Source organism: Emydura macquarii, unplaced genomic scaffold (genome assembly GCF_026122565.2).
Source record: "Emydura macquarii macquarii isolate MOO-44397 ecotype Brisbane River unplaced genomic scaffold, CSIRO-AGI_Emac_v2 contig_3062, whole genome shotgun sequence".
Classification (NCBI taxonomy): Eukaryota; Metazoa; Chordata; order Testudines; family Chelidae; genus Emydura; species Emydura macquarii.
Genome location: NW_027133199.1, coordinates 6,258,172 through 6,278,317, shown reverse-complemented (window position 1 = coordinate 6,278,317; position 20,146 = coordinate 6,258,172). Strand labels below are relative to the sequence as shown.

The 20,146-nt window shown below is 37.6% G+C and overlaps 2 protein-coding genes across 2 annotated transcripts in view; one reads left to right on the top strand and one right to left on the bottom strand.

Moving 5' to 3' along the window:
• Nucleotides 1-1,303: 1,303 nt before the first annotated feature.
• ZNF518B (zinc finger protein 518B) lies at nt 1,304-6,984 on the top strand. Its single transcript, XM_067530333.1, has 2 exons — nt 1,304-4,515; nt 4,984-6,984. The coding sequence occupies exons 1-2, from the start codon at nt 1,423-1,425 to the stop codon at nt 5,026-5,028; spliced, it is 3,138 nt and encodes a 1,045-aa protein (XP_067386434.1). The 5' UTR covers nt 1,304-1,422; the 3' UTR covers nt 5,029-6,984.
• Nucleotides 6,985-8,465: 1,481 nt separating this feature from the next.
• Nucleotides 8,466-20,146, bottom strand: part of CLNK (cytokine dependent hematopoietic cell linker) — a 42,248-nt gene continuing 30,567 nt past the window's right edge. The window contains exons 11-12 of the mRNA XM_067530336.1: nt 12,057-12,212; nt 8,466-8,600 (exon numbers count right to left, since the gene is read on the bottom strand). Of these exons, the coding sequence (XP_067386437.1) occupies nt 8,466-8,600; nt 12,057-12,212 (291 nt within the window). The remainder of the gene's footprint in view (nt 8,601-12,056; nt 12,213-20,146) is intronic.

The window sequence follows — 20,146 nt, the reverse complement described above, 5'->3', positions numbered from 1 at the left end:
ACAGGGAAGCTGCTTGGATAGGCACTACACAGAAGGAGGATCAATATCACTAACCATTATTTAGTTTTGTGCATGCTTTGAAGGCAAAACGTTTTATTTTTTAACATATATTAACTTTCTCACAATCTAGGCAACAGCTGTTGAGGATCAGATTCTATCTATGTGAAGTATGAAACCATAGGAAAAAAACTCCCTTGCTTATTGTTTTTCTTCAAAGAAATTTGGAGCTATCAGGTTGTGAAATACATTGTGCATAGGCTAATGATGCATGGTTTACCATTGTCCTCCATCTTCTCTCCCACTGTTTGTGTGGGTTTTTTTGTTTTTTTTTGGCATACTTGTTGCATCTTGTGTACTCAAAACTAGATTATAATCTTTTCAGGGCAGTCATCCTATGCCTATATATCAACCTGCACAATGAGGCTTTCATCCTGATTAGTCTTTGTGCACCACTGCAGTACAAATAACAAACATTTTTTGTACATCAGATAAATTTGGTTTGTCCTTATCAGTGGTAGGATTGTCAAACTGTAAGCTATCTGCTTTTTATGATTGTGCACATTTAGTTTGATCAGAAACATTGGCACTGACTATAAAAGATCATTGCTTTAGTGAGATTGCATATTTAAAGGATTTCCAAAGAATTTAAAAATCCGGTTGGCTTAGACAAACATATGGTAATTAGGAATGTGATCTTGATGGACAACAAATACAAAGACTAGTGAGATAGATTTGAATGAGTTAAGGGCGGTCAATTTTAAACCTACCTGTTCTTTATCCTCAGCATAAACAAGACATAGGAGCATATTCTAGTGTCCACATGATGATGATTTGGCTTTTGGTCTCAAATGACAGAGAAGTTTCTCCTCTGCTTCAGTAATCTTATGTCAACTTTCATTAGTTTTAAAGAATTAAAAAAAAAAAAAAAAACATAGGAGAAAATACCATAGAATACTATCATGTGAATTTTATATAATACAGATCACAGCTGCAGGATATAAGTACCAGTGAAATAATACATTGAGTATGCTTTAATGGTTGTATATTCAATATGCCTAATAAAACCAGAAAAAATATAGATTTGCAAATTGTATTTCAACAGTCAATTAAAATTTTTTAATTTTAATGCAAATATTTAGTTACCAAGTACCAACAATTTTTGGAAGTGTTTTTCACTAACTGACCCAGTTTTTTGCTTTTATTTTTTTAGTGCTGCAAGTTGAGAGAATCCAGTAGAGAACTGAAAATAGAGTTTTATGGATTCAGAACTTGAAGCAAAACACATATGCTAAAACACATATGCAGCAGAGCAGTTGCCTGAATGATTGCTAAGCAAAACATTTAAGAGACCGTCACTAAGAAAGTTGTTGTATCCATTGCCAGTTATATTAAAAAACAGCAGCAAAGAGCCATTGTTTTGAAATGCAGCTAAAGAAAATGAGGGAAATTTTACCAAAACTGTATACAAGCCAAGTTAACGACATAAATAATTCTTTGACTACATCCCCAAAGCAAGCCAATGAGGATAAAACAAATCAACCAAAAGGGACTGAAGGCCAGAACTGCTTCTATCAAGGGGCTGAAGCTGAGGATAAGCTTTCATTGGCCCTTTGTATAAAGTGCCGAAGTGTGCAAAAACTTCCAGGGCATGAACTACAAAAGCACAACAAACCCAGACAGACTGAAGACAAAAACTTTATTTGCAGCAACTGCAGTCTGAATACATCTCCAGCTTTCCATTTTGTAGCTGACAGTGTCACTTGCATTGATTTAGAAAATCAAGAAAAAACATCCCTAAGTAAAACTCAAAAAACATTTAAAGTAAAAAACTTCCAACCAGACAAATATTACTGTGATAAATGTCGATTTTCAACAAAGGATCCTTTGCAGTATAAAAAGCATGTATTTCAACATGAGGAGATTAAGTTTGTTTGTTCCCACTGTAACTGTGTATCCTACACCAAAGGAGAATTCCAACGGCATTTGGTGAAACACACCGGAACTTTTCCATATCAATGTGAATACTGTGAATATGGTGCTGTTAGACATGATTATATAGTAAAACATACCAGAAGAGTACATGAAACAGTTACTGAGAAGGGGCTAACGAATATGGCTACAAAACATGTGCAAAAGAGATCTTGCTTGCCAAAGCCAAGCATTTTGTTTTCTGAAAAACAGAAATGTGATCCAAAAGTTCCTCTTCAGAATGAGCCTTCAGATTTATCAAGTACAACTTGCAGCAAAATCCAAGATGAAATTACTAAAACAGTTTGTTTGTCTGGTGATATAGAATGTAACGTACATACAGCATCAGTCCAACATAAAACTGTATTGGAACCAGCGGAAGTAAACATATATGAGAACCAAAATGTGGAAGTTGAAGTTTATTCTCCAAAAAAAGAGCCCGTGCAGCCTGGTATGCCATTAACAGTGATTGCACCTTCAGAACTTGTAGTTCCGTCTAACTGCTTAGCTCAGCTATTAGAGATAAAAGTAGTGAATGGCACACAACAGTTAGTTCTTAAACTTATTCCTTTGAAAGAAACAAGTAATGAACCTATAAACTGTGAAGAAGAGGAACTTGGGAATCAAGGTACAGAACAAACAGACAAAGGAGAAAGAATAACTTCTATTGCTCAAAATGAAGTAACCACAGAAGTGACTGTAGATAAATTATCTAGTGTTAGTAACCTGCCTGCTTCAGATCATAAATACAAGAACTCTGAATGTCTTAGTTCCTCCAATTCTCATACTTCAGACTGTAACTCAAATGTACATAGTCAGGATAAGTCAAAGATAAGTTGTCCTAATTCCTCCTCAAATAAAGAAAAATATGCAAAAAATTATTTAAATGATAATTTATACTGTTATAAAGATACTCTGGATGTGTCTACCTGTGCACATGCTACTTCCTCTGAAGGTGATAGATCCCAGAATGTTTTGTTGCAGGCGGCTCAGGAGAACAGTAGTTCCTCTTCATCTTCTGCCCTTGGAGAAAAGGACATATTGCCTTTAAATGGTGATGACAAAGAATATAGGAGCCAGTTCAGTAGCTCTCTGGAAACACATTTATTTGATGCCTGTTTGGTTAAAGAATCTTTTAAAACTTCTCAAGGAGGAGGAGAGTCCTCTTTAAATAAAAGAGCATCTTTAGAGACTTCAAGTGTTGGCTTAAGTAAATTAAACAGCGAGAACTCGAATTGTCAAAATAATAATCTTTTAGAAGCTTTGGAATTGCAGAATGTAGAAAATAAGGAGAGTCCTCTTGAGGGTCCTGTCATTTCATCTGTATTTTCCCTTAGCTTGGGGGCTGAAAACATCCCAGAGGGCATCAAGTGGGATAATACTGCATACAATAAGAAGTCAACAACAATGCTGTGTAGAAAGATTGCTCAGTTGATGTCTGCTGCTGAGTCTAATGTGAAATCTACATTGGTTGCTTCATCTATGCCTGTTAGAAGTTGTGCTTCTAATAAGAAACCTCAGGAAACTTCAGCAAACTATGAAAGAAATACCCCAGCGCCTGAATTGGAACAATCTGCATCTTCACTTCAAACGCCACAGAATGGTGGGATTAGTAATGAACAGTGTAATAAAGAACAACCACAATCAGTAGCAGCTACAACAAAAACTAAAAGTAGAGTGACTAAAAACACTCACATTGCTACCCCAGTGTTCATTCCAAAAGGGACAGTGCTGAGAGTCCTGAATGCCACTAGGAGTGAGAACACAGAAAAAGCAGGAGATAAAAATGAAATGTTAGCTACTTCAATGTGTTGCAATGAAATGTTTCTACCACGACCAGTTCCTTTCAGCATTTCTGAGAAACTAAGCAGTAATTTATCTTTGCCAAATGAGAGTGAACTTAATGAGCAGTCAAGAAATCAAAACATATCACTGAGGCATAGACCAAAAAGAGAGGCTAATGTGAAAAGTAATAGCAAACAAAATGGTGTGCTACTACATCAAAAAAGCGATGAGCTAAATAAACAGAGCAAACTTACTTCAAAGGGTCAACTTGCACCTAAAAATAAGGTAAAACAAGCAAGTTCCAAGAAGAAAACAAGAATTCACTCAGAAACCAATGGTATTTCTGAGGCGATGCCTCTTTTGACAGCAAGGCGTCTTAGGCTCGTACCTCTTAGGACAAACCAATTGATAATATGTCCTCGTCGTAACCAGCCTGTAGTTGTGTTAAATCATCCTGATGTTGATTCACCAGAGATAATTAATGTAATGAAAATTATCAACAAGTATAAAGGCAATGTACTGAAAGTAGTTTTATCAGAAAGAACGAGTAGTTATCTTGCTGTGAAACAGTATAATAAACGGCTTACATTTCAGAACTTTGAAACAACAAGCCAAGTGAAAAAGCAGAATATGCTAAAAATGAAATTAAAAAAGACCCATAAGAACAACTACCGGGTAGTGGAAACTTCACCAGCTAAAACACTGAAGTGCATGTTTAAATGTTGGTTTTGTGGAAGGATATATGTAGACCAGGAAGAATGGGTAAGTCATGGACAAAGACATTTGATAGAAGCAACCAAAGGCTGGGATGTTCTTTCTCTTCCTCTAGAAAGCCACAAGTGAGAAACTGTCAGTTTACTACTCTTATTTTAATATGAGTGCCATTAATTTGTTTGGAAAGGAAGACAGATGAAAATATTTTACCACAGGGTTTTTATGTGTAGTAGGGGGCGAGAGTGGTAATAGAGATTACAAACTATATGAGAAGCCAATCTTGAGCATTAAGCACTACATAGCACATCTGTGCCTGAAATAAGTGTCGTTATGGCCATCTCTTGCTTTTTTGAGAGAAACCTGGAAATGATTTTGTATGAAAACATTCTAGTGTAATTCTCTTCTCTAGGGCAGTATATGCAGTGACATTCTTTTGCTAGATGAATAGGGATTAAAATATCAAACTATATGACCTGTGTGAAATTAATTGAATTCAGTATGATTTTATTACTACAGATTATTGATTGGATCAGGCATATGTCTAATGAAGAGTATCTTTGACCCCTCTATGAAGAAAAAGGTGTGCATCATAATTTAGTAGCAAATTAAGACAAATACCATAGTGGAAAAAACTCATCCTGAATCTGATTGAAACTCCAATTTTATGGAACAGAAGTTACTTCATTGACTTCAGTGGAGCTACACCAGTGTAAATGAGGAATTGGTGAAATCAGAATCAGATCCACTCTGTGGAATGGCAATGAAAGGTTAGTCCTGTATAGTACAGTCAGGGACCAAGTCCTGTCTTGTGCCACACAGGTGTGAGAAGGGGGAAAAGGACAGAGGTGGCTAATTACACCACCTTCATGCTGTGCAAGCAAGCAGGAGCTCAATTTAAAGTACTGGGAGTGAGGCCTGGCAATGCTATGTGTAATCCCATTAGAAAGGTACACTTTCAGGATAGAGCCTTTAAACAGGATCCCAGCCAGCCTGGCAGCTAGTGCATAGATAGGAAGAACTAGCTGGAGAAGCAAACTGCTGTTTGAAAAAGAGAAATTATGTTGCAGACCTTTACTGTGCCAATACCCATCCACATTTTCAGTAGAATCTTTCTTTTTTCATCCTAAATTTGAAGTATTTGCATGTTGTTAGAATCTACATATGTAGATTCTCAATTCAGCAAGCTACTTAATAATAATAATTAATAGGCACATGCCTAATTAGGGCATGTGCATACTCCCTTGACTGCAATGGGACTACTCAGTGAAGTTATTGGGATGATTCATGTGCAAAGTGTTTTGCTCAATGAGGGCCATATTTTGAGTTTTTAATGGGGAAGGAGGATGGATGATAGTGAAGTTCAATAATTGGCCACTGAACATGTATAGAATTTTCTTGGTTATCTTGCCACAAATTGCAAACATTTTTTTTTTTTTAAATTTCATGTACAGCAAGTGGTGATTAAGTACATATTTGCAATCAGTCTCATTTCTACATGTAAAAAATAAATAATTTTGATGCTGGGGATATACTATACATTCGAACTTTTTGTATAAATGCCTGTAGTTCCTATTTGTTTTTCACAAACATATTTTGTTTAAAAAAAAGAAGAAAAAATCCAACAACAAAAAAACCCCTCAAACTAGTCTGGGAATAATTTTGTTTTGTTTTTTATACTCTAGAAAATGAAATATGGTTTTGATAACATGTACTAATCTGTATTGAAATGTAAATGCTTTGAAACTATAAAGCACATCTTGTGACTTAGGTCTATTTTAAAAAACAGTTATGTGAAACTTTTCTGTCAGACCATTTCGCAATACAATATTAAAATCCTTCAGATATTTGGTGCTTTTGGAAATGAGATAATATATGATTTTGCAACTTTTTGTATGGTAGTAAAAGGCTAAACTGTTCTGCAGATCAAATTTCCTACTCTCTGTTTTTTCAGTAATTAAATGACAAATCTCATTTTGTATTGAAATGGGAATTTATATTTTTTTAGACAGATACAGTAGAGATTTTCACTTTGTGTTCTTTGAAGCCAAACCTGACAATATTGTTTCAATTTTAAATTGTGAAAATAGTTTTCATTTCTGGCATATCAGATTACAATAAATATTGAAACTGCTAACATATGAAAAACCATTTATGGCCAAATTCCTCCTTCACTTACGCTCATCAACCCAGGCAGATCTTTGAACCTACTTTAGTTTCTATAGAAGTTATTAAGGAAATATTTTTGAATCCTTTGTTTGTTTAAGAAGTGTTGACAAAATATGAATATCTTTACTCAACCTGGTATTGTAAAAAGTTTTGCTGCGCACAGATTGTAGATGGTTTTAGTAATGGTTCTGTCTTTGCCTATTTTACCAAACAAAGAAGAGTCTTTGAATCTAAATTGTTAAACTATTTGTAACTTGTTCTCCCTGCATTAAATTTATAAAAAATAAGTGTTTTTATTTTAACATGAAAACTTCTTGTAAATTGAATTGTATGGTAGCTATAAAATCTGAAAGTAGATCTCCTGCCTTTTTCTTTTGCCAAGGACATCCAAACTGTGCCCAGATGGGTCTCTCTCAGTTTTTGTTTTTCGATGTAGTATTGTATTTGGTTAGTTTTCCTTCTGGGACTTTAATAATTTGTGGCTTGAGAGGAAAATGTTTGACCCAGATTCTGTCCTGTGCTGAGGTTCCATTTGACACAGTATGCTCAAGGAAGGAGGCTGTCTGGGAGTTGGTTATGGCTTTCTGAATCTCAGAGCAGATCCGCACCTTAATGAACCCAGTAGAAATTAGAACAGGGCTGGAATACCCTGTTTGGACTCCATAATTTTTTTTCCTGCATCCTGCCAGACAAGATACTGTTTCTTGTTCCTGATTTGTTAAAGGATCCCATGACTGATGCTGTTTTCTACTATATTTTAATCATTTCATAAATCCGGTGGGAAATACTTGAGAACCAACCGATGGTTGGGAAACAGAAACAAGGTTTCCCCTATACATTCAAGCTGAATTTAAACTACAGAAACTTTATAAAGCTCAAATTATGTGTATTTTTTATATATATAGAGGGAGAGAGAACATGCACGCCTTTTTATACAAACTTCTTAGTGTGTATTTTTAAAGAAGCTAGAATCATTCTTTACTGTTACTAATGACTATTATTTCCTCTCCAATTTGCATAGGATATTAATTAATTCAGCTGGACTAATTGCATGAATAATCCTACCTGCATAAGTGTTTGAAGAATTGGAAATGAAATGCAAGCCTCTGTTGCTTGAGCTAAGGAATGATTGCTGTTAGTCTTCCCCAGTAGTAAGACTTAAGTTATGGAGACCAGCCCTAAAGTTTGATCCAGTGGTTATTGAAGTCAGTTGAAAGACTCTCATTGACTTCATGGATATTGGATTGGGCCCTTCCTGAGCAGGTGCTTGGTTTGTTTAAACACCCATCTACAGTATGCACCAACAGAAATGGTAAAACAATAAACACCAAGTTAGATGCAACTTTTATGATTTTAAATGCAGGAATATTTTGTAATACAACTATAATGTATTGTTCCTTTGTTTCATGATATTATTTTGTGTTCCTAATTGCTGTTCATTTTAGTGATAGATTTTGGTAATATAAGCGATTTAAACAATTTATCAGTTATCAGCAAGATAGGGAAATATTGCTTAGAAGTTAATTGCTCACTGTTTATACCTTTTTCTGCAGTTGTACTATGGCATTTATTTTTACATGCAGCAACACCCTCTATTTGAAGTTTCACTTTTGTATATTACATAATTTTAATTGTTCACACTCAGAGTACAATTTGATCTAGTTTCACATATAAGAAACCACATTTCATAGAAGTATCCCAAGAGTTAGGACTCTTTCATTGCATTCATATTGAACTCAGTCTAATCTCTTAATTTCTACACAGATTTTAAATATTGAATTATTCTTATTTTTACATTAATACAAACAGATTGGAATCACTTAGGGTAAGAATCATCTTCTGTTGAACTTAAAATGGTGTGTTAGGTAGCATTGTTCTCTCTGGACTCCAGACTTATCCTTTCCATCAATAAGTGTGATGGGAACATATTTGTAGAAGTCAATGATTTCTTGCACAGAATCAAACTTCTGAAAAACATTAAACAATTGAACACTGAAATATTGAAAGTCCTTACATCTTCTGATATGAAACCATTATGAAGAAACAAAGCAATGACCATGTATAAAAATAGCTCCCCTCACCCTTCCCCACACACTCCCACCCCATTTCATCCCCTTTGTGCCTCCTTTGTACAGTGGTTGTCCCTGTTTAATAATACATTGGGATACAGTAGCTTTCTTTTTTAGAGGCAGAGAAGTTTTAAACCTTTGAAATGGAACCTAAAATCCAGCAACCAGCAAGCATTTTTAAAAAAAGTGGGGCATTGCCCATAAGTGATTAAAGTAAGTATTAACCACTGATATCACCAATCCTCTTTTCCTATCCTCCTCAGAGAGAGAGAGATGCATGTGCACACACACTCCTTATCTATTATTTACTGAACTATCCTTTCCAAAGAACTAAAAAGAAAACAAACTGACATTCAGTGCAGGATACTTTGTTTTTTTAATATGCTTCCTTCCTGAAATTGACTTCTTCCAGTGAATTTATTGAGGCTTTAATAGCATTTACCTCCCAGCTGTTATGAGGAAAATAAAATCAAAACATACTTTTTTCTTTTTTAAACTAACCAGTTGGGAATATCTCATGCGGTGCTGAGCATCCCCCACCCTCATTATCTTTAATGAGATTTGAAAGTCCTTAGTAACTCCCAAAAGATGCTTAGCTCATAGTATGATCAGACCCTCAGTGAGCTCAAATTTAACATATAAAATATGTATGTAAATGTGTACAACTGTGGCTTACTTGGCAGCAAAAAGCACCAACGAAATTACGATTTTAAATTGCTTTTTCTTTTTTGCTTGTATTCATTGCATTATGGCTTTATACTAATTTAACTGCATGAGGTTTTAGACACATGCTGTTGGTCACCATGATACTAATAGGTAACCGTTTTCTAGCATAAATGCAAACTCTAGTCCGTACACTTCTTTTTCATAAAGACACACAGAGCCTAATGCTGTCCTTGGATAGATGCTTAACTGGAATCGATTACTTCTCAGAAAACTTCTCAAGGAAAAGTATGAAAAAGAACATACATGATAAAACCTACATGCATTAACAACTAACAATGTGCATGAAAGATCAAAACCAGTAGTTGGGATGGAAAATGCTAGATTACATTGTTTTTTAGAAAAAGGTAAAATTAATCCAAAAGTGAAAGCATGCTGCAGAAAATTTTCATCAGAAGAGACTTATATTTTAAAGAAGTGAAGATGAGAAATTGGAGAGAGGATGGCAAAGTACAGATCTTGAATACTAGGTCTGCATCTTTTTTTTTTTTTTTTTTTTTCCCCCCCCTGTCTCCCAGATGCGAAGATGGACTTCACATACTCTTAATGTATTAATGTATACTAAATACCTCATAGTGTGGTATAACAAAGGGCTTTCCTAGAGAAAATAGGAATAACGACACATTTTGAAAAGCATTTAACGAGCAGAAGGAAATTGCAGACTGCAATTTTATTCTAATTGTTGAAGAAGCCTTATAAATTGTTTTAATCCCTTTGAGACAAAGTGAGAAGAGAAGAATAAACAAGGAAGAGCAGCTTTGGAATCCTGCTTACTACATCTGAAATGCTGATGCAGCTCTGCTGATGAGTACATGGTGCTTCTGATCCTTCACTGTACCTACAGCCCCTACTCCAGTGCATCAGTCCCCCTTCCACCCCCCCACCTCCTCTCCCCCGTCAGGTGCTGATGTGATAGAAAGAAATGATTCTCTTGGGAGTCTCTATTCTCTGGGGATTCCCGATAGTGCAGAGAAACTCTGTTTAATCGGAGACTTCAATCAATCTTCATGGTTGGTTTCTGGGGAAAGTTATTTTTCTTTAAGTTCAAAAAGAAAATGTATACAGCCAACATTAAAAGAATGGAGGATTGAAAACATTTCTCATCATTATAGATTTACTCTGTTAAAACCAACCAGTCTTATACACTATGGTGATAAGAATTGAGAGAGAGGTTATTAATATGCTCATTTTTGAAAATGGAACAGTATGGTAATCAGAGTATTTTGAGTGCAGATCCATAATCTAAGGTGTGCGTATGCATGTGCTCGCTGTGCACAGATTAGAACCTGCTTATAAATTCTGACTTTTGGGTCCTTCCATCAACTGAGATAACAAGGTTGGTATATCTATCTTCCCACTTCTTTCAAATCATTGTAAGATTTTTTTCTCAAAGTTGTTTGCATTTGTAAGACCATGTAAGTCTTTTCTTGTCCAATTGTCTGAACTGTTACATGTGCTAAAATGTCCAAAACTTGGTAGCACTGTGTGCAATTGTGTAGTAGTGCTCTGTACTGCCAGTTTCATTCCATTTTTTCTGAGAGTTGTCTTCTGTTTGGAAGCCTTTTTATTTTGGCTGAATCCATTAAAAAAGAAATCTTGTATATGCATCTTGCAAAAGTCAAGATGTCATTCACCAGCCTCCACTCCTGCTGCTGGTGTTGCCTGGAAGAGGGTCACCCAAAACCATGATGCTCAGTTTACTGATTTTTACCTCAGTGCTCACGAGTGAATGTGTGTGCTTTTTTTTTTTTTTTTTTTTTTTTTTTGATAGAAGAGTCTTTGAAAACTTGGCAAAGTCTAGCCACAGTGCCAAGTGAAGGCCAGGCCCTTCTCCCTTATGAGAGCAGAGACAAATCAGAAGCCATATACAAGGAGTCCTTGGTTCCAAGAGATTCTAGGAAGTCTCAACAGTTGAAGAATCATACAAGCTTGAATATATTTCCACCATTCCCTGGATCATACTGGAATCTCAGGAAAAGATTTAGAGACTCAGATCTGAAAGAGTCAGCACTTTAGAGTGCCTCAGAACCAAGACAAGTGGGCTCCAGCAACACCTTGGTGATGAGCCCTTTGAATCTGAGAGATGAAACATCTACATTCTTGGTGTGGATAGTCCATTAAAATCTGAGTGCCAACTGGAATATACCCTGTGGTTCTTAAGTTGTTCTACCCTCCTACTTCCAAGTCTAGCTCATTGTGTCTGAGTTGGGGTTCCTCCCTCAGTGCTAAACCTGAGCTCACTGAAGGGAATTTGCCATTGGAACTCAAACCTCAAAAGTGCTGTCAAATGCATAAAGTAAATACTGAAATAATAAAAATATTTTTTAAAAATTGTAGATGTCATTTGGAACCATATGCGCACAACTATACAGGCAGAACTATTTTTACTCAGGCAAAATTCCTGCTGATTATAAATGGGAATTTGTGCATGTAAGATTAGGCCTTTAAATTATTCCTGTGACCTAGTAACTGCTTGAAATGCTAACAATTATTTGAAATGAAAAGATTTGAAGTGAAACAAGTTAGGCTTCTTTATGCAAGTTATTGTATAATTTATCCCCTATAGTATTTAGAGCTGTTAAGTGCAACTGATAAACAATAAAGAAAACTATCAGATGGTGTTTCACTCACATCATCTCCTCTGAGTCCTGTTCCCAATGCATACATCTGGCTGTCTTCCAGAAAGCGTATTTTAATATTGTATACCTTCTTTCCATAATATATGACCAAAACATACGGTTCAGCACTTGATTTTGTTGAACAATCTCTGACCAAGAATGTCTCATCCTGCATGACAAATTATAACATTAGTTATACCTGTAAATTCCAGTAATGTTTACATAAAGCCTATTGTTGCAGCCTAGGAGTTTTGGGTAAATTTCACAGGATTAGTTAATGTGTGAACTATATAACAGAATATTATTATCAAAATAGATTTTGTAGCATACTATATTTGTAAACAAGGTGTCTTCTGACAATATAACATAGATGATGTTTTATTAAGTTATATGTAATTCATTAATTAAATTTAATAGTATACTTACTGTATATATACAATAGTGAAAAGTCTAGGGTGATGTATATTGCAGTATTATAAAATTTTCTAATATGGAAGTATCTTTTTCAGATTACAATTCTGGAAAAATTGATAAGGAGAAAATATTGTATGCAAAGAAAGAAGAGTAAAAAGAAGATGGAGATAGTGGGAGTGTGATACCCAAGTTATTGCATCTAAAAATAAAGTTTTGGTTCGTGCACCTTAATTAAACCTGGATGTATAGTAAAGTAATGACATGGACTATCTGTAATGGAATCTGACACCACCATAAATTCTGTATGTTGTATTGAACCTCTTAATTTAATTTGATTTAGTTTTATGGATCTCTAGAAGGAAGAATACTTTAAAATTTGTGATTTTTTTTACATCATATTACTGTATTTGCACATTTTAAAGATATGAAAAATTCAGTGCTATCTATCAGACTTAATACTTATAGAATTACACAGTAAGAAAATTGTGTAGGCCTCAGTCCTCCTTACACATAACATTGCACACTTGAGTAGCCCCGTTTGTGTTAATGGGACTATTCATGCACATAAATTTAAGCTTGTGCTTAAGTGTTTGCAGGATTAGGGCCTTTAGCAGTTCCAATGAATTCAATAGGGTTGCTAACATGCATAAAGTGACTCATAAGCCTAAGCATTTGCAAGATAATGGCCTCAGATTGTCTGGTCTTCAGGGCAGGGACGCTTCCTTCTGTGATTGGGAAGTGCCTGTCACATTTTGGGTGATACCTTGATATAACAGTACAATAAAGATATTAAGATATTTACTCGATTTTGCATTTAATTAGCCATGTGTCTAATTAGAATAATAGAATCATAGGACTGGAAGGGACCTCGAGAGGTCATCTAGTTCAGTCCCCTGCACTTATGGCAGGACCAAGCTTTATTAGGATCTGAACATTCCTGTAATTCGTTTTAGCCACGCTAATAGTTTACCCACCTTGTACAATAATTGAGGCTCTTTGAGATGTGTCCCCCTGTGGCTGCTCCACTCTACGTGACTAGTGCAGTGGCCCTCACTGGATGGAGAGACTTCAGAGTTGGTAGGGTTAATACATGACAATACTGTCAAGCCTATTGAGGCATCAGATCTGGACGCCTGATCAACGATGTAATATTTCATGAACATATGTGTCGAGACCCAAGTACCTGCTCTGCATATATCTAGTATGGGAACGTTATTGAGGAATGCTATGGATGTGGATATTGCCCTGGTAGAATGTGTTTTAATCCCTTGTGGGGCTTATGCATTTTTTAAACTGTAGCTTGAATGGATATAACATGATATCCATTTTGACAATCTCTGAGTAGAAATGGCTTACCATTTTGATCATTCTGACATGAAGAGTTTTGAGGCCTTTCTGAAAAGTTTTGTTCTGTCTAGATAAAAGGGTGTTGCACATCTGACATCCAGTGGGTGTGCAATGTTGCATTTTATGCATTACTGAGTGGTTTTGGGCAGAATGTGTTAAGTGAATTGGTTGGTTTATATGAAAAGCTGAATTAATTTTTGGTAGAAATTTTGGATGGGGTCTTAGAGTAACTTTGTCTTTGTGGAAAAACTGTGTCTGGTGGTTAGGCAATTAGTACCCCAATTTCACCCACATGTAGAGGCAATGTGGAAGCTATCATTATTACTTTTGCCTGTGTGTATTTTGTGGATGACTTTGAGTATCATTGAGATGGGTGGGAATATGTACAGGAGGTCTACATTACAGTTGAGGAGGAAGGTGTCTCCCATCGATCGGTTCCCTAGACCTGCTCTCGAGCAGAAGTGGGGACATTTGCGATTCTGTGGTGTCGCAAAGAGGTTGATGGTTGGGTGATCCCATTGTTGAAAAATATTTTGCAGAATTGTGTCATTCAGTTCCCACTCGCGCTTTTGTCCGAATTGTCTGTTGTGAATATTTGCAGTTGTATTCTGACATCCCGGTAAGTATGCGGCTGATATATTGATGTTGTGATGGATGCATCAGTTCCATCATACCATTGCTTTGGTGCAGAGGGAGTGGGATCGTGCTCATCTGTTGGTTTATATAGAACATGCATGCGATGTTCTGCCATGATCTTTATAGTTTTGTTCTTCATAAAGGGGAGTAAGTTGGAGCATGCGTTGCATACCGCTCGGAACTCTAGCAAATTTGTGGGCGTATTTCGGTCATTGACCATTTGCCCTGTATGATATGGTTAATAGGTGTGCTCCCCATCCTATTAGGGATGAGCCTGTAGAGATTATAACTGAGAGTGAAAACGGAATCCCTGTCATGATGTTAGTGGGTTTTGTCCACCATAGTAGGCAGGTTTTGACTCTGTTGGGGATCGCAAGTATCTTGTTTAGTTCATGCTTGTGTGGCTTGTAGAAAGTTGTCAGCCACGCCTGTAGGCAGCGCATGTGTAAGCGCATATGTTGCACTATGAAAGTAGTGGCTGCCATGTGCCCTAGTAGCTGGAGTCATGTGCAAGCGGTTAAGGTCGGGCTGTTTCTTATTAGTGCCATTAGGTTTGTTATGGCTAGGAACCTGTTTTTCGGTAGTGATGCCCTGACTGATAGTGAATCCAAGTGTGCTCCTATAAATTCTAGTTGTTATACTGGATTCAAGATGGATTTTTGATTGTTTATCACGAGTCCTAATTCCTGGAACAGTGATCTTGTTTGTTGGCTGGCTTGTATGGCTTGTATTTGACTGTGTGCTTTATCAAGCAGTTGTCTAAATACGGGAATGATATTATGGCCTGCCTGCATAGGTGTGCTGCCACCCTGGCGAGCAATTATGATAAGACCCTTGGTTCAGTAGAAAGACCAAAGGGCAGTACTTTGTACTGGTCGTGATTGTCTCCCAGCACAAATCTGAGAAACAGTCTGTGTGCTGGGTGTATAATGACCTGGAAATAGGCATCTTGCAGGTCGAAGGCTGAAAACCAATCCCCCCCTTCTAGTGCTGGTATTATGGTGGATAATATGACTATCCTGAATCTTTATACTTCTACAAACTTGTTCAGTCTGCTGAGGTCCAAAATGGGTCTCCATCCTCTGTTTTCCTTCTGGGTCAGGAAGTATTGGGAGTAGAAACCCTTCCGTCTGTATTGTTGTGATACATGTTCTACGGCACCTAGACGTAAGAGATGGTTTACTTCTTGTTGTAACAGATACTCATGGGATGGGTGAATGAGGAAAGGGGTTGGGTAGTGGGGATGGAAGTGAAGGGTATGGAGTATCCTGGTTGTATGATCTCTGATGTAGTGGATGCCCAGATGTGTTGGAAAGGGCGTAGACGATGACTGAATTGAATGATAGATGATGATAGCATTGGGTGGTGGGTGAGGCTGTTCAGACCCTTAACCAAACTTTCAAAATTGTTGCTTGGAGGATGATGGTTGTGATGTTGATGGTGGTTGTTGGTTTTTGTCATTTCCTTTGTGATATCTCTCTCTCATGTTGTGTATCATATTGTCTTTGATGGTGAGTGTATTGATGGTATCTGTGCTGGTATGGCTAATATCTAAATTGTCTTCTCCTTGTTGCAGGGGTGTATATGCCAAGTGTGCATAATGTGGCCTGTGAGTCTTTCATGGTGTGTACAAACTCATCGGTCTTTGCGGTGAACAACTTGGTCTTATTGAAGGGGAGGTCTTCTGCAGTTGACTGCAAGTCCCTCAGTAAGGCTGCTGATTAGAGCCACGAAGCCCTATGCATTACGACCGCCGTAGCTGTTGTTCTCACTGCTGTGTCAGCGAAATTGAGGGAAGGCTGTAGGGTAGTCCTAGCAATGAGCTGGCCTTCATTGACAAGTGACCTGAATTGCTCTCGCCTCTCTTCTGGGATTACATCAATAAAGTCCTTTATTCTCATGTAATTGTTATGGTTGTAATCTGAGTGGCCTAATTGGCTACATGTAATTGCAGCATGGCTGATGAATATACTTTGTGATCAAACAAGTCCATTCTTTTCCATTCCTTGTCTTGGGGCGCAGACTTGTATTGAGAGTGTTTATCCTGTTGGTAAGCCGCCTCTATAACGAAGGAGTTAGGAGGAGGGTGAGTAAAAAGAAACTCCATTACCTTTGAAGGAATGTAATATTTTTTGGTGGGATCATGGAGATTGCCAGATGTTGTTGGCGGGCTCCATCGTTTTTGACAAAGCAGTGGTGTGCAGAATTCTTAGGACCTTGTGGTGCGTTTCTGAGACTTCCTCGAGTGGTATTTCGAGGTCTTGTGCCACTCTCTTGAATCGCTACCGAAACTGTTTGAAATCATCCACCGTCGTAGGCGGAGGTGGTATTATCACTTCGTCAGATGATGACGAAGGGTTATGAATGGCCGGTGATGTCTCCTACTCTATTGTGTCCCCAAAATTTCAGAGGAAATGGAGAAGTGGCTCCAACATAGGTGGGGCAGAGTGAGATGGGGATCTGGTTCTATCTCTACGAGAGGTGGGAGGTTTGCTGTAACCCCTTGTGTTCCAATTGGGCCATTGCATAGGGTACAGCATGAGTGGTCCAAACGCTGGTGGTCCATTCCATGATTGTCTGTGGTACCTGGTACATGCTCTATGTTCTGGAGAGCTGGGAGCTGGTCTGTGAGGTGAGGAGTATTGGGATGAAAAGACTCCTTCCTCTTCATCATCCTCTTTGCTAGAGAATGATACTGGAGAAAGGGCTTTGTCTGTAGTTATGTGGGGTCGTGAGGTGTTTGTGCTAAGCAGTAGTGACTGAGGTGTAAAAGTCACTCATGTAGTTCCCTGGTGGCAATAGCATAGCTTAGTCTTGTTTTTTTCCAGTTACCAATGTCGTTTCCGTGGTTTCACTCTGCACCATGGTTATGATTGGTACCATTGATGGAAACAGTGCCAATGTAGTGGTCAGTTCCGTTGCTTTCAGTGCTAAACTTGGGGTTGGTGCCGTCCTTTGAGCTGGTGCCGCCCTCAGAATTGGTGCCATCTCTGGGATCGGTGCCTTAGCCACTGGTGGTGCTGGTTATTTCATCAGTGCCATAATGGAGGAGATCTTTATGGTCTTGACCTTCGACTCTACACCATAACATTGTGTTCTTCAGTGCCGTTGATCGGACGGTACCAGAAGAACCTGGTGCCTCATAGGTGCTCAATCTAGGCACTGTTGACCTAGCTGGTGAACTCTTTTTTTTGGGTGGGCTCTGAGGAGGAGTTAAAGCTCTTTTCTGTGATGACTTTTCAGCCGGTTGAGGTTAAGTTACCTGGCCAGGATCAAAGGTGGGTCTCAACGACTTGTCCATTAGAATCCATTTAAGTCAGAGATTCCTGTCTCTTCTGGCTTTAGCCTTCAAGTTTTTACAATGGGTGCACTTTTGGGTTGTGTCCATTTCTCAGGCATTGGACACATGGAGAGTGTCCATCCAATGCTGGGATGGCATTCCTACAGGACATACATCTCTTGAAGCCTGGTCAGTAAACCATAATGGTCAGTTCCCTGAAGGAAAGAACTATTCTACTCTATGAGGGTAAGGGAAATAAATTAAAAAAAAAATTTTTTTTAAAGAAAAGAAGTCTAAACTGGGTAAGGAAATTAACTGCTGACTAAAACTAATGCTATACATACACTGTCTAAGTAATTAAGATGAGCTGAAATTGCAACTGCTGCAGGCTCCGTCTCGGACTGTGGACGGTTGAGAAGGAACCGAGGGGGTTGGGTCGGGTAGCTCAAGAGACAGGGCTGTGCATGTGCAACCCAGATGGGCACTGCTGATGGAAATCTCCAATCCAGGACATGAGGACAAGCCGAACACATAGGGTGCAGCATCCACAGGGACACAACTCGAAGAACTGCTGTTCAACGTGTTTTATTTGTTGTACTGAGCATTACAGTCTCGGATGTGGATTATCTGTAGCCTATTTTGTGTGTATAATGTTTTTTACCTTCTCAGAGTGTGAGGGCAACACTGAAAGTACAGTAAGAAAGTACAATATGTTGCTAAGTAGATACTGTGATAAGTCTAGACATCACACAAGTTGTTTTGAGACACTGCTTGCTTGATAATTAAGATAATAGCTTTAATAAGATATTTCAGGAATAGCTTAGTACCAGGCAAACTACATAACAGTTAAATGTGCTATGTATCCTGAGCTTCATTTTTCCTGTTCAAGAAATGATGTTAGCTTTTATGGGTCTGATTCTGCACCTATTGAAATCAATAACAAAATTCTTCTTGATTTCTATAATGCAAGATTAAATGCTTTTTCTCTGGCCAAGTTAACCTGAGAGAGCGAAACCCCATCAATATGGGTTTTAAGAGAGTTGTTTTATTATTGAAGGGGAATATTATCAAAATATATTTCAATATATTTCGACATTAATGGAATTTTTATTTCGCCCTCACCATGAGAACATTAAAAGACAAAAGAGGATTCTCTTCTTGTGGTGAAGTCATAATGTTTTGGGATGAACATTGGGTGGGATTTTCACAGTTGTCTAAGGGAGTTACATTCCCAACTCCTATTAACTTTCAAATACCTGAAAGGAGGGTGGGTGTGCCTTTCCCTCTCATGATAGCAGGGGCACGCTCTCAGCTCTGAATAATGTCCTTATTTTGAAGTCTGAAACACATCCCCATAAATACAATCCACAACTGCAGCCACTCCTTGCTGAAGTTATCCCTCCCTAGTACCAAGGTAGGTTTTGGCTGTGATCCAATTTATAGTACTGGAAAACCATGTTCTGGTGAGATATCTTCTGCAGTCAAGTTGTGACAAATAGCATGCTTTTGTTAGCTGCTTTTCCTTTATACCACTGTCTTGTACTAAAAAAACAAAACAAAACAAAACATCTCCCTCTTGCTTTCCAAACCAGCCATTGTAAACATAGCCAGTACAATTTTAGTACTTTCAAATATTCCAATGCAGGGGGCCCTCAGCTCTTGCAAATTGCTTCATGCTGAATGAGCATTCTTTGGGGAAAAGTTGAGCCCTCTGGGAAACCATGTCTCCCACTTACCTTGGTTTGAAAATATTATACATAAAATGACCAGAAATAATATTGCAGATTCCTTTGTTTACCTATTTAACAGGAACTCTGTCCGCAATATTGAAATGATGAATGCGGCTGGTTTCAGGATAACTTATTTATTTACCAAGCAGTAGCACAGTACTGATGCTGCTGTAATCTAGCCATGTCGGAGAAAGAAGGTGTTGAGGCAATATCTTTTATTGGACCAACTTCTGTCGGTGAGAGAGAAACTTTCAAAGTTACCAAGCGTTCTTCTTCAGGACTGGGAAACTAACTCAGAATGTCACAGCTAACTACAAAGGGGAACAGATTGTTTAGCATAAGTAGTTAATACACAATTCAAGGGATTGTGATGGTGGTGTTGGGACATTTCTCTGAGATCTTTTCCAGTTTGTTCTCAAGAAATGAGCTTGAATCTGGGTTTGTCACTTAGGTGTTCTGTTGTGGGTTTGTTTGTTTTTTTTTAAATTGGCATAGAACAACACTACACTGAGGTGATGAAGCTCAAATTCAGTGAGGGTGGTTATAGGGGTTTACTACAATTCCAAAAGCACATAATAATTTTGATTTTATACATAGAGTAATGTGTGTGCATTACATAAATTCTAAACTGTCCACAAATTATAAAATATGCTAGTAAAGCAAACTGCAAACTTATCACACATTATTTTATTTTTT